General features: G+C 41.7%; 1 protein-coding gene across 1 annotated transcript in view; it reads left to right on the top strand.

Moving 5' to 3' along the window:
• Positions 1 to 20850, top strand: part of LOC126473247 (FUN14 domain-containing protein 1-like) — a 75927-nt gene that overhangs the window by 185 nt on the left and 54892 nt on the right. Inside the window, exon 2 of the mRNA XM_050100170.1 lies at positions 157 to 338. Within this exon, the coding sequence (XP_049956127.1) occupies positions 232 to 338 (107 nt within the window). The 5' untranslated portion in view covers positions 157 to 231. The remainder of the gene's footprint in view (positions 1 to 156; positions 339 to 20850) is intronic.

Below are 20850 nucleotides of genomic sequence, written 5' to 3' on the forward strand. Positions count from 1 at the left end.
AAGTGTGTTAAATATAAAATAGTCAAAGGCTTCGGCGTTTACAACCTAAAGATCTATTTTCCATTGTTTTTATAAATATATAAATAGGGCGTGTCATTCTACAACGCAGTTTCTTGGAAATGTTAACAGAACTTGTTGATTTCTTTTGTAATGTAGCATTCGGCCCTGGAATAATCGCTATCAACGGAAACATCAGTAAGTTTCAACAGGAGATACATATTACTTATCAACATGGATGAAGTATCGAGGGAAACCAAAAGCATAGTAGACAAGGTTTTAAAGGACGTCGGAAAGGCATCTGCTGCAAAACAACTTGTAATTGGAACCGTCTCCGGATGGTAAGTCGAAAACGTTGTTTGGTAATCCTGGTATAGTTAGATTGTTGTTGCAAAGTTATCCACTACTTCAGAACTCTTTAACCCATATTAGGGTGCTTGACAACCATTTCTTGTTTATTAACGTACATCACTTCAGAGCTGCTTGACATTGTTAATATAAATTTTGAGTACAAGAAAATGTAATTTAATATCTCTAACGGGTAAATTTCAGCTACACACGCACATACAGAATTATAACAAATCTCAAAGTTAGCCTAACTAAACTTTTTGCCCACGTGGTATGAAAGTTTTCAGTTGGTTTGACACATGTGTAAATGTATTGTATAAATGGTCTTTGTATGGAAGTGAACACTGAGATAATGCAGAATAAGTATTTAATTTGACATATAACATTGCTCTTTTGTAGATTGTGCACATGACGTATAGCTACCAGCAAGCAATGGAATTTACAACAATAACCACCTCCATTTAAAGTTGTTTACAACCTGTATTCTAACTTGAAACTATTCTCTTAATTATGAAGATACATACAATCTAGTTATTTAAAAAGAATGCTTGTAGCTCACAATTTTCAGTTGTGTGTTGTGAAGTTAAGCTCCATAGTGCTCAGAGCCATTTGAACCACTTGATAAGTAGTACCAAATTTTGGAGTCGGTTAAAGCAGTGAAAATTGAGACAGAGAATGCGATTGAAAACTTAAGAGGTTTGGGCAGGACTTGATGATAAGGAAGCAATGTCATTAGGTATAACATAAATAATTATACAGGTCCCCTACAGGTTTGTGCTATGTATATGAGGCAATTTGAGTATTTGTCATACTGTTTTACTTGTTTGCAAATTGTTTCTCAATATAATAATGCTGATAAATACCACAGCCAGCCAGTAAGTCAGTGACAGCATACTGAAGTTTATCACCACTGTTAAAGCATTTAGATACAAGCCACTTTTCCATGTGCTTGAACAACTGGCAGTTCAAATACAGATGGACAGCATGAGGTACTTGGAGTGGGTAAGATGAAAACAAATCTGAACTGAAGACTTAAATTTTTGGAATAAATTTTGATTTAAAATCGTGCATAAGCTTCAGAATTTTGATAACTTAAAGGGTTAGGTATTCCTCACCTTTCAACAAGCAGTCTCACTTGTCTCAACATGCTATATAGCAAAAGAATATATAAACTAATGTAGGGAAATTCAACCTTGTTGTTTGGTAGGTTTATTCAAATTAGAATGAGAGAGAGTGTATATGTGTGCACATGAACAAAAAGGAGCAATACGTACAAATCATAGGTAATTTTGACTCTTTCTATTAACCTCATTCTGGTAATCCTCCCTTCTACTCTCTATTCCCCTTCTCCCTCCCTCTCGCAAATTTCTACACTACTTTGTTACTTTTCCCTCTGGTTGTGCTTTTCCTTTCTTGGCTGTGCATTGTTTGTTGTTTCATTGCAGATGAGTAAACATTGGATTCCTACTGACATGAAATAATCAGTAAACAGTCAATCACTGATCTACTTCCAAGCATCGTCTGTATCTGACTCGTATACACCATATTAGGGTGTGATTTGTTACATAGCTTATATTCTTCCTTAGGGTTCAAACTATCCCCATACCAAATTTCATCAAATTGGGACAGCAGTTTAGTTATGAAAAAGTAACACAGATTACCATCACATTTAAGATGTTATTATGGATGAGGTGTGATGATTGCCTTTTTAATGAGGTTGTTGTCTGTAGTATCTCCATACACATCTTTACTTAACAAGTCATTGTTTGATGTTGACAGAGGTGAGATCATCTTTTACAAGAGCTTATTAAAAGTACACAAAACTTTATTTCTCATGAACATAAATCTTTGTAACTGAGTGATATTGATCAGTATTTCTCAGTCAATATTGCACCAGTGGCCCAACCTTCTGTAGCATTATTCAAGTTGAACATACCTGTGAATAGCATGTGTAAGACCTGTACCAGTCAGGCTCCAGCAGCAAGTTAAGTGTTTTCTTCGTGTCCCCCCCCCCCCCCCCCCCACCTCCCCCCAATAGTATGATTATTAAATTTCGTGTGTATTTTTCTGTTAAAGAGATTTAATCTCACACTTTGTAAGTGTAGGTTTGCATAGTCTATAGACTAGTTTTAATTTATTCCGACCAGCCAGCCTCATTGAGACATCAGCATCCACTGGTGACACAACTAGGAGGGTAGCAAGTAGCATATCTAGGATTCTGTCCGCTTTTGTGGTTTACTTCTCCAGTCAGTCTTGCTAGGCTGGGAAGGATTTGTGCGTGCTGCGTGTGGACGCACCAGGAGCTGACCGTAATTCGCCAACAGCTGAATGACCTTTTGGCTATGGTCAGTCACCTTCAGGCTGCTGCCTTGCTGCATGGAACACCCCCAGGTGTCACTTGTTTCATTACAGGCCCTACTACTGAGGCTCCTTTTAGTGTACCCGACGTGGTGGGTCTCCTGTTGCAGCAGGTGGTAAAGCATTCGCGTCACTTGAGGCGGAGGGCGAATGTGGAGACTGGGTGTCTGGCTTTGCCATTCACCCTGTGGGTGGACAGGTTGCTGCTTTTTCAGCAGAGTTAAAGCAGGCACATGGGGGGAGGTGTTTATTTGTTAATGGGAGCTCCAACATTGGGCGTGTTATGGAGACACTTAGATAGCATTCAGGGCTGGAAAGAAAGCCAGTGTTCACTCAGCGTGTCGGTGGGGGCCCTCATCCTAGATGTACAGGCAGCCTTGCCTGGGCTATAGAGTGTGCCGAGTGCAGTTGTGTGGAACTTGTGGTTCACACACGCCGATAATGCTTGCTGCACGGGTTCTGAAGATGTTAGCTGTCAGAAGTGGCAAAGGTTGCTTTCCTGCACACATAGCTTGAAATTTGTTCCCGGAGTTGGTCAGGGGTCCTTTGGTTTAGAGCTGAGCCAAGGGTCTCAACTGAAGGAGTGTTAGGGGAGTGAGTACCAGGTCACCAGCATTGTGAAGCCTAGTGCAGGATTGGCTCAGGTGACTAACAGTATAGGGGAGTTACGTAGGAATTTTACGGAGGAGGATCAGGTAGTGATAGTGGGTGGAGCAGGGAACAGTCTTGATAGGGATGGGGAATATAATGTAGGTGGTTACCTGGTAAAGATAGCTACTCAAACTGGTGGCACTAATGTGCATTTCATGCAACTGTTTCAGCATCATGATTGGCCTCATCTTAATGCCGCTGTTAAGCACATTAACATGGGGCTGGAGAGAGGTCATGGGTCACATTTCAGTGGTGCCAGTTGGGTCTCTCAGTAGATCGGGTTTCACTAGGCATGGCCTGCACCTCAATAGGTATGGGAAAGGGAGGCTGGCAAAGCTTATAGGTGACAGTGTAGTGGGTGTTGGTGGGATAACTCTATGGAAAAATTCCTGTAGTAGTTGGTGTTTGAGCTGTACCTTTTCTAGATTGAAGCCAGCTGACAGGTATTCCATTTGAGTAAATAGACGTATCACGGCACTGCACTGAAAGGGTATTTGACTGTTGTGCAGGGGGAGTTGAATTTAGTGGTGAAACTAAACTTCTAATTGTTGTTGTTTATAGGTCCCGTAACTCTGACTTCAGAGCATTTCTGCTAGAAAGGGTTCTTGATTCACTTTGTATGAAATATCACAAATTAGTTATATGTGGTGACTTCAATATACGAGGGTTGAGTGAAAAGTAATGCCTCCACCTTCATTAATTGGGTTTGGATGGGAATATTTTAATAAATCAAATGCAGAAATAATCCATAGAATGTCATCTTTAATTACCAATATTCACTTTGCCACATAATCACTAGCCAATTGGATACATTTCTGCCAAGATGAACAAGTTTTCTGAAATTGTCATAGAAGAAGTCGACACTCTGTTTCCGCAACCACACTCTCACAGTTCTCTCAACGTCTTCATCAGAAGCATAATGATGTCCCCACAGATCATCTTTCATTATCGGCGTCATTTTCATTCTTGTAACGTGAGAGGAATTCTTGGCAAGAACCACACATTCTTGTGAAATGCCGATTGTGCTTGCCAGTTCTTTCTGAGTGATAAGAAGGTCGTACTGAATCAATCTATCAACATTTTGCTTGTGAAACTCTGTGGTTGCTGTCACAGGACATCAAACTCTTTGTTTGTCATGTAGGTCAGATGTTCCCACCTCAACATCATTAAACTTACTCGCCCAACAATGCAAAGTACTCACATCAACACAATCACCATAAACTACTTTCATTCTCTGATGAATCTCCTTTGGGGTGACACCTTCTGCTGTCAAGAATTCAATGACTGCGCGTTGCTTAAATCTCATTGACCGACCATGTGCACAGCTCCCGCCAGCTGGAGTTGCAGAGAAGAGGCTATGCAACAAGCCAGTACCTGACGCGTACCAATGCTGCCAGCTGTTGAAGACTTAAGAAGGTGTAGGCCTTACTTTTCAGTCAACCCTCGTACATTTTGTATATGATGAGGCAAGAAAAAGGATGTTGGTAGACCTCCTAAATTCGTATGATCTGATGCAGATTGTGTTTTTTTCAACTAGGGTGCAGGGGAACAGGAGCACAGCCATAGACAACATTTTTATTCATTCTTCATTACTAGAGAGCATTATAAAAGGTTGAATGGCCTTTCAGACTGTGATGCACAAATTTTAACACTAAAAGGCTTTTGTCCTCAAACAAATGTCACATATAATTACTAGCTATGTAGGAAAGTTAATCCAATAGCAATAGAGTTTTTTAAACCTTATCAAGGACCAAGAGTTGCAGGATGTTTATAGTGCTGATAACATGTGATGCTTTCCTTAACATGTTTCTCGTGCTCTTTGAGAGTTGCTTTCCATTAGAACATTCTAAATGGGGTACTAGCAGTAATAGGCAGTCCAGATGGCTGACTAGTGGGACGAGGATATCACACAGAACAAAGCGAGAATTATATCAAAATGTTAGAAGTAGTCACAATCAAGCTACAGTAGCGCATTACAAATGGTATTGTAAGGTGCTTAAAAAATGTTAATAGGAAGGCAGAAAGTATGTGGTATGCAAATGGAATAGCTCATTCACAGGATAAAATTAAAACCATATGGTTAGCTGTGAAGGAAGTGTCTGGTCAGCATCGCAAGGTTGACGATATAAAGTCATTTCGTAGTAAAAATATTTCCTTTACTGAAAAAAACAGATGTATGTACAGTATTTAACAATCACTTTCTGAACGTTGCTGGTGAATTAAATAAAAATTTAGTTACCAAAGGGAATCATACAACTTTTTGGGGAAATGTTTTTCCGAGATTGTTGTCTGAAATACTCCTCTGTGATACAGACAAGGGGGAGTTGAGTCAATAGTTAAATCACTGAACACTAAGGACTGTCATGGATATGGTGGAGTGCCTAGCAGAATATTAAAGTACTGTGCTGCACATGTGTGCTCTGTATTTAGCCATACTTGTAATGTTTCATTTAGGAATGGTCAGTTTCCTTAAAGATTGAAGTACTCAGTAGTAAAGCCACTTTATAAAAAGGGAGAAAGGGATAATGTAGACAATTTTAGACCTTTTTCTATGCCACCAGTGTTTGCTAAAGTTATTGAAAAGGCTGTGTGTGTAAGGATAATTGATCATTTTATATCACATGATTTGCTATCCAATGTACAGTTCAGCTTTAGAAGTCATTTAACAACTGAAAATGCTATATTCTCTCTTCTCTGTGAGGTACTGGATGGGTTAAACAAAAGGTTTCAAACACTAGGCATATTTTTTGATTTAACTAAGGCATTTGATTGTCGTGATCACAAAATATTGTTCCTGAAGTTTGACCATTACGGAATATGGGAAGCAGCTCACAATTGGTTCACCTCTTACTTTAACAACAGATAGCAAAAGGTAATTATTCACAATGTTGAGAATGGCTGTGATGTGGGGTGTGAGTGGGGTACAGTCAGGTGGGGGGTGCCCCAGGGATCAGTGTTAGGGGCACTCCCATTCCTTATTTATATAAATGATATGCCCTCTAGTATTAAGGGTAACTCTAAAATACGTCTCTTTGCTGATGACACTAGCTTGGTAGTAAAGAATGTTGTGCACAACATTGGCCCGGTTTCAAATAGTGCAGTTCATGACCTAAGTTCATGGCTTGTAGAAAATAAACTAACACTAAATCACAGTAAGACTCAGTTTTTACAGTTTCTAACACACAATTCAACAAAATATGACATGTTACTTTCACAGAATGGGCATATGATTAGTGAAGCTGAACAGATCAAATTTCTAGGTGTTCAGATAGATGGTAAACTGTTGTAGAAAGCCCACATTCAGGATCTTGTTCAAAGACTTAATGCTCCCATTTTTACTATTCGAATGGTATCTGGAGGGAGTGATCGTTTTGACACGAAAATTAGTCTACTTTGCTCGTTTTCATTTGCTTATGTCATATGGTATAATATTTTGGGGTAGCTCTCCCCATTCTAAAACAATGTTTTGGCTCAGAAACAGGTGATTGGGGCAATAAGCGGTGTAAGTTCACGAACCTCTTGGCAACCCCTGTTCGAGAGTCTGGATATTTTGATGCTGGCCTCTCAATATATATATATTCCTTACTGTCATTTCTTGTTAACAATATTAGCTTATTCCCAAGAATAAGCAGCTTTCACTCAGTTAATACTCGGCAGAAATCAGACCTGCATTTGGATCAGACTTCCTTAAGTGTTGTGCAGAAAGGTGTGCAGTGTACTGCTGCATCCATTTTCAATAAGCTACCAATCGAATTAAAAAGCAAATCTTAGCAGTAATCCACATGCTTTCAAATAAAAACTGAAGAGTTTCTTCATGAGTCTGTCCTACTCTGCTGAGGAGTTCCTTGAAAAATTAATCTGATTCTTGTTTTATTGCTGATTATGTTTGCTTATACTTATGGATTGACTTTTTTTGGGTTCGTAAACATTTTATTTTTATCTTTTATTACTTTTATGTTGTAATTTCATGTAGTGACATGTTCCATGACCTTAGAGATTTGCCTCTCAATTTGGTCCTACAGAACTTGACTTGTAAATAAAATAATATAAAATAAAAATCAACCCTGATAGACTTGGCTTCAGATTTCTTGACCTGCATTATTGATAGGGGATTTGCAACGCTTTCCTTGAGAGGTCATTGGTGCACTACATGAAGGAAGCAGCTACTAGATAGCAGAGCACTAGCTGAGTGCACGTGAAAGTCTTTTAGGCTAGATGGTAGTTTGAGGTACTGGTATGACCGCTCGCCGGTCAATACGCAACAAGGGAAGTTGGACCACAATCAGAGTAGACATTTAGGTTGTCAAAATTTTGTCAGTAAGTTGTCAGAGTATTTCTAACAAAGTCCCCAAATATACTGCACTCCAGGAAAGTTTTCATGCTCAAATTATTTGGCTGGCCGGCTGAAACTCAAAATGGAAAGCTGAGATATTTAACAAGTCATGGAATGCATATTGGAATGACAGATTGCAGTTGACAAAAATGTTCATTCTATTGAGGTTGAAGTTTAGTATGACAGGGAAGTTATCTGGTCGCGTATAACAGGTCTTGGTGAAACCAAATTAATTTTTGGATATTTCTACAGGCCATTCAATTCTGCTGTGACAGCTCTAGTCATTCAAAGAATGACTACGGTCAGTAGCATGTAAATACTCGTATCATGCACTACTGGTTGGAGTCCACTTTAACTTATCAAGTATCGGCTGGAATGTCTATGGATTCATTGCATGCGATACAGACACAGTTATGCAAAGTACTTTTGAGCGCAGATTTCTGAAGACTGCCTTGAGCAGCTAGTTCGGCAACTCACATGCAGTCAAAATATCTTAGATCTTGTAACTGCAGACAGGTGAGACTTTATCAACAACATCATTATAGAAATGCGGATTAGCAATCATGATGCCATTATAGCAACTATGGTTACAAAAGTTAATAAATCAGTTAAGAAGGTTGAGAGAGAGAGTTTCTATTAGAAATAGCAGAGAAGCAGTTGGTAACATCTCCCTTAGCCAGTGAATTGACATCACTTAGTTCCAGTGAGATGGCTGGAGAGGAATTATGGGCAAAGTTTAGCAGATTGTAAATTGTCTTCTGGGAAATTATGTACCTATTAAGTGAATTAAGAATGGAAAAGAACCACCATGATTTAAGAGTGAGATTTATAAAATGCTGAGGAAGCAAGAGGCTGTTGCACCCTCTGTTCAAAAGAGAAGTGCAAATGATGACGAGCAAAGGTTAGTAGAAGTCCGTGCATCTGTGAAAAGATCAATGCACGAAGCATACAACTACCACTGCTATCAAACATTGGCAAAAGATCTGGCTGAGAACCTGAGAAAATTCTGGATCTATGTAAAATCGCGAAGTGGGTCTAATGCTTTCATCCAGACACTTGACCAGTTTGGTGTGGCAGTTGAACATGGTAAAATGAAAGACGAAGTTTTAAATTTCACGTCCTAGAAATTGTTTGCGCAGGAAAATCTTACAAACATACCATTATTTGAATGTCGATCAGACTCACGTATGGATGATGTAGTAATAGGCATCCCTAGCATAGAGAAACAGCTGAAGGAGTAGAAAAGAAATGAGTCAATAGGCCCAGGTGGAATCCAAGTTTGGTTTTTCAAAGGGATGGCTTGCCACCTAGCTTTCATTTATTGTGAATCTCTTGTTCAGTGGAAAGTCTCAAGCTACTGGAAAAAAGTGAAGGCGATGCCTATGTATAAGAATGGCAAAAGACTGGACCCACAAAATTCCGGACCAATATCCCAAACTTCGGTTTGCTACAGAATCCTTGAACATATTCTCAATTCGAATAGAATAAATTTTCTTGAGACGGAGAAGCTTATGTCCGTGAATCAGCACAGTTTTAGAAGCATTGCTCATGCAAACTCAGCTTGTCCATTTCTCACATAATATACTGCAGACTATTTATGAAGGGCAACAGGCAGATTTCATATTAATAGATTTCTGGAAAGCATTTGACATGGTGTCCCATTTGAGACTGTTAAAGAAGGTATGAGCATGTGGAATAAGTTCACAGATATGTGAGTGGCCTGAAGACTTTTTAAGTTACAGAACCTAGTGTGCTGTCCTCGACGGTGAGTGTTCATCGGAGGTAAGGGTATTGTCAAGAGTGCCCTAGGAAAGTGTGGTAAGACTGCTATTATTCTCTGGGTGCATAAATGTTGGTGGACAGTAATTGTTTTCTGACGACTCTGTGATGTATGGTAAGGTGTCGAAGTTAAGTGACTGTAGGAGGATACAGTACGACATAGGCAAAATTTGTAGTTAGTGTGATAAATGGAAGCTGCCTCTAAATGTAGAAAAATGAAAGGAAGTGTGGAAGAGTAGGAAAAACAAACCTGTAATATTCACATACAGTATAAGTAGTGTCCTGCTTGACACAGTAAAGTCGTCTAAATATCTGGATGTAATGAAACTTCCTGGCTGATTAAAACTGTGTGCCCAACCGAGACTCGAACTCGGGACCTTTGCCTTCTGCGGGCAAGTGCTCTACCATCTGAGCTACCGAAGCATGACTCACGCCCGGTCTTCACAGCTTTACTTCTGCCAGTATCTCGTCTCCTACCTTCCAAACTGTACAGAAGCTCTCCTGCGAACCATGCAGAACTAGCACTCCTGAAAGAAAGGATACTGCGGAGACATGGCTTAGCCACAGCCTGGGGGATGTTTCCAGAATGAGATTTTCACTCTGCAGCGGAGTGTGCGCTGATATGAAACTTCCTGCCCCCCTCTGCCCCCCTTGTTTCACCTTGAATCATGAAAAATCTCAGAATTTACCCCCAAAACTGTAAGTAAAGAAATGGACAGTTTCCCAGTAATACTTCTTGCATATAGTGAAAATTTTCTACTTTACTCCACATGATAAACATTGTGGAAAACAATGATAGTAACAGTACCTAGAGTCTCACTGCCATTGGAAGCTATAGTTCAAAGTTCAATAATGCAGCAAGTGTTTGTGGAACCAGTTATCGATATGTCCCATGTACTTCTAGTCTCCACCAAGCAGCTATAAACCAAGAAATACCATTACTGTTATCCAACCAATGTCATCTATCGTGAACATACCAGTGTGGAGCAGGGAAAATTGTAAACCCAGCTGGACAATCTGATGAATTACGTTGCAGATATGTTCCAGCAGTCCGTATACAGTTTTAAGATATCTACCAAAATTTCAGAAGCATAGGAAATAAGCACTAGGATTTGGACAAAAACATGTATTAATAAACCACATGTTTGGTTGTTACTGAGTGCTGGTATGCCAAAGAAAAAATTCTCACTACACATCCTTTAACAATGAATCTTTGCTCAGTTCTCAGTAGGGAGGTGAAGCCTGGCTGTGATGTTGGCAGTGTTGTAAAATTTGCAAAAAGTGATAGTAACTGTTCTGTCATACAAGTAGGTTCTTACAGTGTCGAGGGTGTCATTGAACTTTCTGCAATAAATTGTCGATGATAAAGGCACTATACTACGAGGGTTATTCCAAAAGTAAGGTCCGATTGATTGCCAAATTGAAACCACAGTGAACATCAGAAATGTTTTACTTGTAACAAGTTGCTACACCTTTCAGCTACTTCTCTACGTAGTCGCCGTTCTGACTTAGACTTTTGTCATAGCGTTGTACCAACTTTTCAATAGCCTCATCATAGAAGGCAGCCGCCAGTGCTTTCCGCCAATTCTCCACGCTGGCCTACACCTCGTTGTCTGTGTCAAAATGTTGTCGTCAAAGACAGCGGTTCATGTGACCAGAGATGAAACTCAGGGGGAGACAATTGCGGACTGTATTGTGGGTAATCTAACATTTCCATTTGAAAACGATGCAGGAGCATCTTCATTGCCCCTGCAGAATGCGGCTGAGAATTGTCGTGAAGACGAAACAGCACGACAGTTATGTAATGTTGGCTGCATAGCTTCAGGCGAAATTTCTCACCAGGCCCTCGTACTTGGCGGCAGACACTATCTTCTAGACATCTTTACGCACTCACTGCGAGCTCAGAAATGAGAAGAGCGACGTGATGCTAACTGGGGTTATACTAGAGGCACTACCCAACACATCTGTGCAAAGCTTTATCGGATTTTCATAGTCGTTTCCATTTCGCGACCGATCGGACCTTACTTTTGGAATAACCCTCGTATAATTGTGGATCTATGCCAACATCCATTTACTAACATAGACATATCAAGTGCTGGCATATATAGTGGTAAATACTCTGAGAACTGACTGGGTAAATTTTATATTAATAACAATAGTAATAGTAATAATAATAATAATAATAATAATAATAATAATAATAATAATAATAATATTGGTGACATCAGTATTGATACTCAGTCCAGTAATTCCACTATGAAAAAATTACAGCTGTTACTAGATGAATTTAGTTTACATTCACTAGTTAAGGAATCAGCTAGAGAGATAAGTGACCCTAGAACTTGTCTGGATAATATTCTCACTAATATGAATAAGTTTGTTTGTAAGACAGCTGTCATCAGCCCCACTATAATTGATTAGCGTTCTGTGGAATTTTTATAAACATTTCACCCAGTAAAATAAAACAATAACAAAAAAAAAAAAAAAAAAAAAACTGTACTGGCTCAAACACAGACAGCCAGGACTGCAGCCCAGCAACCGAAACGAGGCCACAGTTACTGCCAGTGTCCTGTCCGTTCAGCGGCGTCTGCAGACACGGATTGTGCAGTCAGCATTTCTGCTTGAGGGGTGTCATGCAGACTCCCATCATATGATTGACCGAAATACTGATTATGCCAGATCAGGCCATTGAGACCGATCCAGGTGTTTCGATGTGGCCATGATACAGGGGATGTTCTGCAACTGTCAGCTAGTGGAAATGGGATTTAAACCAGCAGAACCATCCTGTCAGCAAATTATCCCAGCTGGGCCATCCATTGATGCACAGCCTGTCAGTCACAGTTGCATCTGTTGCACTGCCTTTGCCAGGCCGTAGACCAATGGCCACTGCCAGAATGTCCAACCCAGGCACAGGGACATCGTCTCGCTACTGTGCCAGTATCCTGAAGCCACTCTCCGCCATCTGCCAGCAGGCTGTGGTAACCCGGTCACCACTGCCATCCATGGGAAACATTTGTGTTAGCATGACCCTACCAGTGTGCTGGGTTCCAAGGATCACCTCCTGTTGCCTGCAGTATGTCTGTTTCAGATGTGCTGAACCATGTCTGTTTGCTTTCATCAATGAAGTGTTCTGTCAACTGATTGGCTGCCTACTTCATCTGCTCCATTGTCAATGTCCAGCAGAGAACCTTTTCGTGCAGTCCTGCACTGCAGTATACCTTGTTACAGAGCAGTGCATGATGACAGTATTAAAAACTGCAACTGCACATTAAGAAATGCAGCCTGGGTTGAAACATATTGTTACATGTAATAACATTTTGCTAGTGACTTCTGTTATTTTGATGCCCCATGTCCAGTGAAAACCATAGCAGTGAAAAATATGTATGGCTTGGATAAACGAAGAAGTTGTAAAAGTAAGGAAAAAGTTAGCACTGTTCCAATGCAAAAAATTGGGAGACAGAAAATGTTCAGCTGAAAGAGGTCTTTAAATAAGTATCATGATTATATGTGTACATAAAGTAAGGAAACATGCAGCTCACATATTAAATAATGCAAATAATACTGGTGCTAGTGTTTCAGATGCCATAAATAGCTTCTGAGTAAGAAAGGATAATTTCATTAATGACTATATAGCAGATCACAATGGTGATGTAGTAGGATGCCAACAACATATTGCGAGTATATTTAATGAATATTTCTGTTCTGATTTCTGTTCTGTTGAAAAATAAGTCAGTGATAATTTCAATAACCACAGACATAATTTTAAGGGTAGTGCTTCTACGTACAGCACATACCTCACACCAGCTGATGGCAATGAATTTAAAATCCTAGTGATGGTATTATGAAATTCTAACCCTATAGGATGTAATGGACTTAATATGAATAACCTAAAGCCCTGCATTGTCAACTTATGCAGCCCCCTTTCCAGTGCACTTTATAGGATATTTACCTCAGTCTGACAAAAGTAACCCAGGTAATACACAATAGAATTATCATATTCATTGGTAATCATAATCTGATCTTTGGAAATCAGAACTATGTTGCTGAAAAGGTATCAACTGTGATAGCCACCATACAGTTTATTGGTGAGATAATAACTGCTACTGAGAACAAGGAATATGTTACAGGCTTATTCCTTGATTTTGAAATGGCATTTAACTGGATCAGTATGACAGTTCTTGTAGAGAAATTATGGAACATAAGCATCAGAGGCATTGTTTGTGGTGTAACAAAAATCTGATCTGACTAAGAGGAAGAAATCTTTTACTATTAACAATAAGTGGCACACACAAATCTAGCATTACTGATAAGAAATAGTGGGTACCACAGGGCTTGGCACAGGGGCACATTTAATTTTTTGATTTATGTGAAAGACAAAAAATATTGCTCCCTAGATTCAAAGATAATTCTGTGTGTCATAAATCAGCTGTACTCAAGCATAAAGATTATGAACAATTAGAAATGTTGTGCAACGGTATTGCAAATGAAATATTTAAGTACTTTAATAAAAGTCACTTCAGTTTTAGCACTAAGAAAACAGCAGTAATGAATTTTGCCTGCAGAAGACAGATTTTGAAACAGAAGTGTGCATGTAAAGTTGCTGGGAATAATAATGCAAGATACACTTCAGTGGGCTATAAATTTTCACTCTCTGGCTAGCAAACTGGCTAAAATACATTTGCAATAAATGTTCTTTGCAAATACTGCAATGATATCGATGTACTGTGGACTGCTTATCTTGTTTTGGTTTCATTTAGTATGAACTATGAAATAGAAGTATGGGGTTCAACAAAACAAGTAAACTTCTCCAAACTTTTAAAGTTGCAGAGAAAGGTTGTAAGATAATTTGTGGTGCATGTTGGGCCGGCAGAAGAGCCAACAACGTGTTACTAGAGGAGGCCGAAATGCACGTGTTTAGCTCATGCAGGCTGGCGTGAGGAGGGAAGGACTATACAGACGTGAGGTCTGGAACATGACAAGGAATTAGAATTCAGAAAGCAGAGGTAATTACTTTGATACTTAATTTTAATCCATTAATGATGAACGTCACTCTTGACGGTACACAATTCACAATATTATCTGTTCAGAATTCATTCTAATTACTGAATATGGCGCCTTGCTAGGACATAGCAAATGACGTAGCTGAAGGCTATGCTAAACCGTCGTCTCTGCAAATGAGAGCGTATGCAGGCAGTGAACCATCGCTAGCAAAGTCGGCTGTACCACTGGGGCGAGTGCTAAGGAGTCTCTCTTGACTAGACCTGCTGTGTGGTGGCGCTCGGTCTGCAATCACTGATAGTGGCAACACGCGGGTAAGACATATACTAACGAACCGCGGCCGATTTAAAGGCTACCACTTAGCAAGTGTGGTGTCTGGCGGTGACACCACATTCCTCCCCCGCAAATCGGCTTACGGTTGTGGTATAAGCCCTCCGTCGGCCGTGGAGAGGATCCCATGTTGGCGTATGCGACGAGGTGGGGAGCCTAACAACGGGCGAGGCTGTGCCACCCGCACCCTGCCATTCGGACCGCGGGGAGCTTGGGAACGCCTGAAAACCTACTCCAGGGCGTCGCCGGCAGGAGAACAGGCGGAGGCAGCAGCGCATCGCCATGGGGCAAAATGGCGAGCCAGTAGATGGGTCCCCAGGGCGCTGACCGGATGGCACCTTCGCTGAAAGCAGACGGCGAGCGGCAGATCCTGTGCGATGACAGAGGCGCAGCTGATTGAGATGCCGGCGCACCTCACCAGAGGCCCCCAAAACCAGATGCATAGAGCGTCCGAGGCGGCGAAGAATGCGCCCTTCGAGCCAACACCGTGAACCTCCATAGTGGCGGTAGTAGACGACATTGCCTGGGGCAAAAGCAGGTGTCTGCCACTGCACAGGAACCGGATGCGGCGGATGTAGCAAAGACATCAAGGTTCGATGATGGCGACCGTGGAGCAACTCAGCCGGGGAGTGACCATCTCGGGGCTGAGAGCGATACGTGGACAAAAAGAGCAATAATGCGTCCTCCCAAGAATGCGACTCCTTCAACTTCAACATCTGTGGCTTGAAAGTCCTGACCAAACGTTCAGCGGCACCATGTGACTGTGGCGAATACAGCGCAGATGTCAGATGTTGAATACCATTGCCCTTGCAGAATGACTGAAATTCTGCGGACATGAATTGTGGGCCATTGTCTGAAACAATTGTCTGTGGAAGACCTTCAATGCAAAAGATAGCAGATAATGCTTGGATGGTGGCAGATGATGTCGTGGAAGACATCTGGACAACAAAAGGAAAATTACTGAAGGAATCTATCACGACCAACCATCGAGCATTCCAGAATGGACCAGCAAAATCGATGTGTAAGTTTTGCCAAGGGAAAGTGGCTTTTGGCCATACAAAGAATTTCCGCAGTGGTGCTGATTGTTGTTCGGCACACACCATGCAAGAAGAGCACATATTCGTAATCGCGGCATCGATTCCGAACCAAGTACAGTGCTGACGAGCAAGTTGTTTCGTTCTCACTATACCCCAATGTCCTTGGTGGAGAATCTTTAAGACAGAGGACGGTAATGAATGTGGGACCACGACCTGGAATGATCATTATCAGAACGCAACAGCAAAACACCACGTTGAACAAAAAGTCTCTCCTTGTGAGCAAAAAATTCGGCGAACCAACGGGTCCCTGATCCGTGACTCTGAAAAGGGCCATTGCGTAGCAACAAAACGCAGAACAGTACCAAGGACAGGGTCGGCAGTTGTGGCTGTAGCTACACGACGAAAATCAATCGGAAACGATTCGTCCATGTCATCGGTTTCCGAATCAATGAACATGCAAGCAAGTTCGGAGGAATCGAATGCCCTATCCTCAGCAACAGGCAAACGGGACAGCGCATCGGCGTTTCCATGCTTAGCAGTGGACCGATACAAGATATCGTAGTGGTACTGCGAGAGGAAAATGACCAGCAGAATGAATTTCTGCGCTGTATGTGGAGGTACAGGCTTTTTAGGATGAAAAAGCGATGTCAAAGGTTTGTGGTCTGTGATTATGGTAAAGTGACGACCATACAAGAAGTCGTAAAACTTTCTAACACCAAATACGAGAGCCAATGCTTCTTTCTCGATTGGTGAATAATTTCTTTGTGCAGACGAGAGCAGTTTGGACGCAAAGGCAATAGGGCGATCGTTGGATCCATCTTTGTGCGCAGGCACAGCACCGATCCTGAAATCCAATGCATCCACCATCAACAAAAGGGGCTTCCGGGGATCGAATGGCGTAAGGCAAGTATTGGAAAGCAACGCCTATTTCAACTGGCGAAAGGCGCGTTTGCATTCTGTCGTCCAGACGAACGGAACTCCTTTACGGCATAAGCGATGAAGTGGAGCTGAAATGGAAGAGGCATGCGGGACGTATTTATGATAATAGTTGATTTTTCCCAGCACACTCTGTAGCTGCTTCAAATTCTGCGGCGAAGGCAAGTCTTGTATGGCACGGAGGTGTGTGGGACTGGGATGTATGCCTTAGGCATTGAGTACATGTCCCAGGTATGGCAAGTCACGAGCAAAAAACACACATTTTTCCTTCCGTAAGCGAAGACCATTTTTCCGCAAGACCTGAAATAATGTTCTGAGGTTGGCTAAATGTTCTTCTTCCGTCTTTCCGGAGATCACAATATCGTCCAGATAGTTTGCTGCAGTAGGGACTGACGCACAAACAGTTTGTAGATATTGCTGAAACAATGCAGGGGCGGATGCACACTCGAATGGCAGTCGTTTGAATTTATACAAACCAAGATGCGTGTTAACCACCAAAATGCGCTGGGATTCTTCGTCCACCGATATTTTCAAGTACGCATCTGCTAGGTCCAACTTCGAAAAATATTTGCCCGGGCACAGTTTGTCAAAAATATTTTCCGGGCGGGGTAAAGGAAAAGTTGCAATCACTAGTTGTGGATTCACTGTTGCCTTTAAGTCCACACAAAGTCTCAATTTTCCTGAAGATTTTGTGATCTGGACGATATTGTGATGCCCAGAGAGAAGCCTGCACACGTTCAGTTACACCTTGTGATTCCAAATCATGTAATGTTTTTGCAACCTCATCACACAATGCGTGGGGAACATTGCGCGCTCTGAAACATTTTGGTTGCGTGTTTACTTTCAGTTCCAAATGTGCTTTATAGTTCTTATCGCAACCGAGGCCCGGTGCAAAAATGTCTGCAAATTCTTCACAGAGACGAGAAACACTGTCTGAAGGCACTGTCTGGTTCACTGATAGGACCTGAGTTACTATACACAAGTTAAATAACTGAAATGAATCGAAACCAAACAAGTTCACTGCAGAAGAAGAACGAAGGACGTAAAATGACACAAGTTTTCTTTGTCCTTTGTATGTTGCAAGGAGGCTGCACTGTCCTAACACAGGGATCTCTTGACCTGAATAGCTAGTTAACGTAACATTTGCGGCACGCAACGGAGGTGTGCCCAGCTGTTTGTAAGTGTCTTGATTGATCAGTGAAACTCCAATTCCGGTATCGAGTTGGAATGGTATCACTTTGCCGTTAATGTCCAAGTCTAAAAAAAGTTTATTGTCCTGCTGATGACAAGAGCGACTTTCTGGTGCAACGTGATCTGACACTGGTACAAAATCACTTGCGACTTGACGGGAGTTCTGGCGATGTCGACGCATACTATTTGTGGGACGAACACAATCACTGTTAGAGAGAGTGGCACTGGGCGGAGTGGAATGAACGACATGAATATCTATGGGCGAAGTTTCGCAAGCCCGAGTATCCTTGGTTGGATTCCGATTCCGGCGTGGAGCAAAGGGCCTGGAATGGTTTTGAGTTTCCAATCTGAGCTTTTTCTGGCAAACACTCTGAACGTGTCCTTTTTTATTACAGTAGAAGCAAATAGCTTGGCGTGACGGGCAATTCTCATGCGAATGTTTAGTAGCGCACCGCGGGCATGATTTGAGCACTGCATTTGCTTGCCAGCGCAGCACATGTGGCTAAGAGCCTGGCGGCAGCGGCACGGCCGGGCGCGAGGGCTGTTTACTGCTCCGTGCAGCTCACCCGGCAGGCCGGTTAACCTGACACACGGCTGGCGAAGTTTCAAATGATTCCTGAGCAGAGTCAAGTGTGTCCTGCCGATCCAATATGTCCGTCACTTGTTGAAGGGAGGGATTGACTAATTTCAAAATCTGTTCCCTTACACGAACATCAGAAACATTCTGTGCAATTGCCCTAGTAAGGCCTTGCAAGGTTGCAACCCACTCCCGCTTAGTCTCACCTGCTGTACATTTTGTACAAAAGAAGGTATAGCGTATGGCAACTACATTGACTGATTGTTTGAAATACGCATCTAATGCAGACAAAATTTCTTCGTAGGACAGAGTTGCTACGTCGCGTCGGGGAAATAATTTGACTATCACATGGTAGGTTTGCACACCGACGGACGACAAAAGAAAACGCTGCCGCTCATTACCTTGAATTCTGTAGGTGGCGAGATGGAATCCAAATTGGTGTGACCACTCCGTCCAGCTTTCCAGTGCAGCATCAAAACGTCTGAAGGGCGGTGCAACTGCGTTTTGTGGCTCCATTAGCGGTGGAGTGGCGGCTGCCGCATCATTTTGCATTGCACGTTGACCCTGGACGAGCTGTCCAAAGGCATCCAGTAATGCCTACATCTGTTGATTCTGTAAGCGATAAAATTCGGACGGTACATCTGGAGATTGTGGTGAAGCCATTACACACAGGGCAGGATCAACGATATACGTCAGCATAGGTAAGAACACCGTTTTGACACGTCGCCAATGTTGGGTTGGCAGAAGAGCCAACACTGTGTTACTAGAGGAGGCCAAAATGCACACGTTTAGCTCACGCAGGTTGGCGTGAGGAGGGAAGGACTATACTGACGTGAGGTGTGCAACATGACAAGGAATTAGAATTCAGAAAGCGGACGTAATTACTTTGATACTTAACTTTAATCCATTAATGATGAACGTCGCTCTTGACGGTACACAATTCACAATATTATCTGTTCAGAATTCATTCTAATTATTGAATATGGTGCCTTGCTAGGTCGTAGCAAATGACGTAGCTGAAGGCTATGCTAAACTGTCGTCTTTGCAAATGAGAGCGTATGCAGGCAGTATAGCATCGCTAGCAAAGTCGGCTGTACTACTGGGGCGAGTGCTAGGGAGTCTCTCTAAACTAGACCTGCCGTGTGGTGGCGCTCGATCTGCAATCACTGATAGTGGCGACACGTGGGTCCGACGTATACTAACGGACCGCGACTGATTTAAAGGATACCACCTAGCAAGTGTGGTGTCTGGCGGTGACACCACAGTGCAAAATTAAGGGACTCTTGTCTCACTCCATTCTCTTAAATTGGCATGTTAGCCTTTATAAATTTGTTGTTTAAATTGAACATGTTGGCCTGAACCTTAATATATAAGCTCTAACCTGCAAAACACAGAAACAAAGATCAGTTTCATCTCATAAACCATAGAACTGCACCCTATCAAAAAAACCCTATTGAGGCTTGCCAATACATTAGTGTTCAGTCATACCTTTCCCCATTACAGAATTTAGAGCCAGACTGGTAAGAATATTAATTGCTAAGTGACACTACCCACTGGATTAATATTTCTGTTCTGCACAGAATAAAGAAAATTGTATATAAATGCCTCATATATATATACTGTATATTAGTATTATTTACTGAACATGGTGATTCAAGAGAGTCTCATAGAACAAACAGGGTGAACCAGAATTCCACCTAAAAATTTTCCGAGGTGTTAGTATGGACCAAAACAAGGAAAAAATAAACATGGGCTCTAAAATGCATATGTTAACAGCTGTGAGCACTTGTTCATAATTGCTACTGTGAAACACATCTCACGTACTGAACAAGTACTCTTAGCTCTTAAGGTCGCTTTAGAGTCCTTGTCTAGTAGACATTTTTTTCTTGTTTTGGTCCATACTTGCATCTCTCAAAATATGGAAGAGAGAGAGAGAGAGAGAGAGAGAGAGAGAGAGAGAGAGAGAGAGGGAGGGAGGGAGGGAAACATTCCACGCAGAAAAAATATATTTAAAAACAAAGATGATGTAACTTACCATACGAAAGCGCTGGCAGGTCGATAGAAACACAAACAGACACATACATACACACAAAATTCAAGCTTTCGCAACAAACGTTGCCTCATCAGGAAAGAGGGAAGGAGAGGGAAAGACGAAAGGAAGTGGGTTTTAAGGGAGAGGGTAAGGAGTCATTCCAATCCCGGGAGCGGAAAGACTTACCTTAGGGGGAAAAAAGGACGGGTATACACTCGCACACACACATATCCATCCACACATATACAGACACAAGCAGACAAATGATATATATATATATATA

The sequence above is a fragment of the Schistocerca serialis genome, chromosome 1 (assembly GCF_023864345.2).
Source record: "Schistocerca serialis cubense isolate TAMUIC-IGC-003099 chromosome 1, iqSchSeri2.2, whole genome shotgun sequence".
Lineage (NCBI taxonomy): Eukaryota > Metazoa > Arthropoda > Insecta > Orthoptera > Acrididae > Schistocerca > Schistocerca serialis.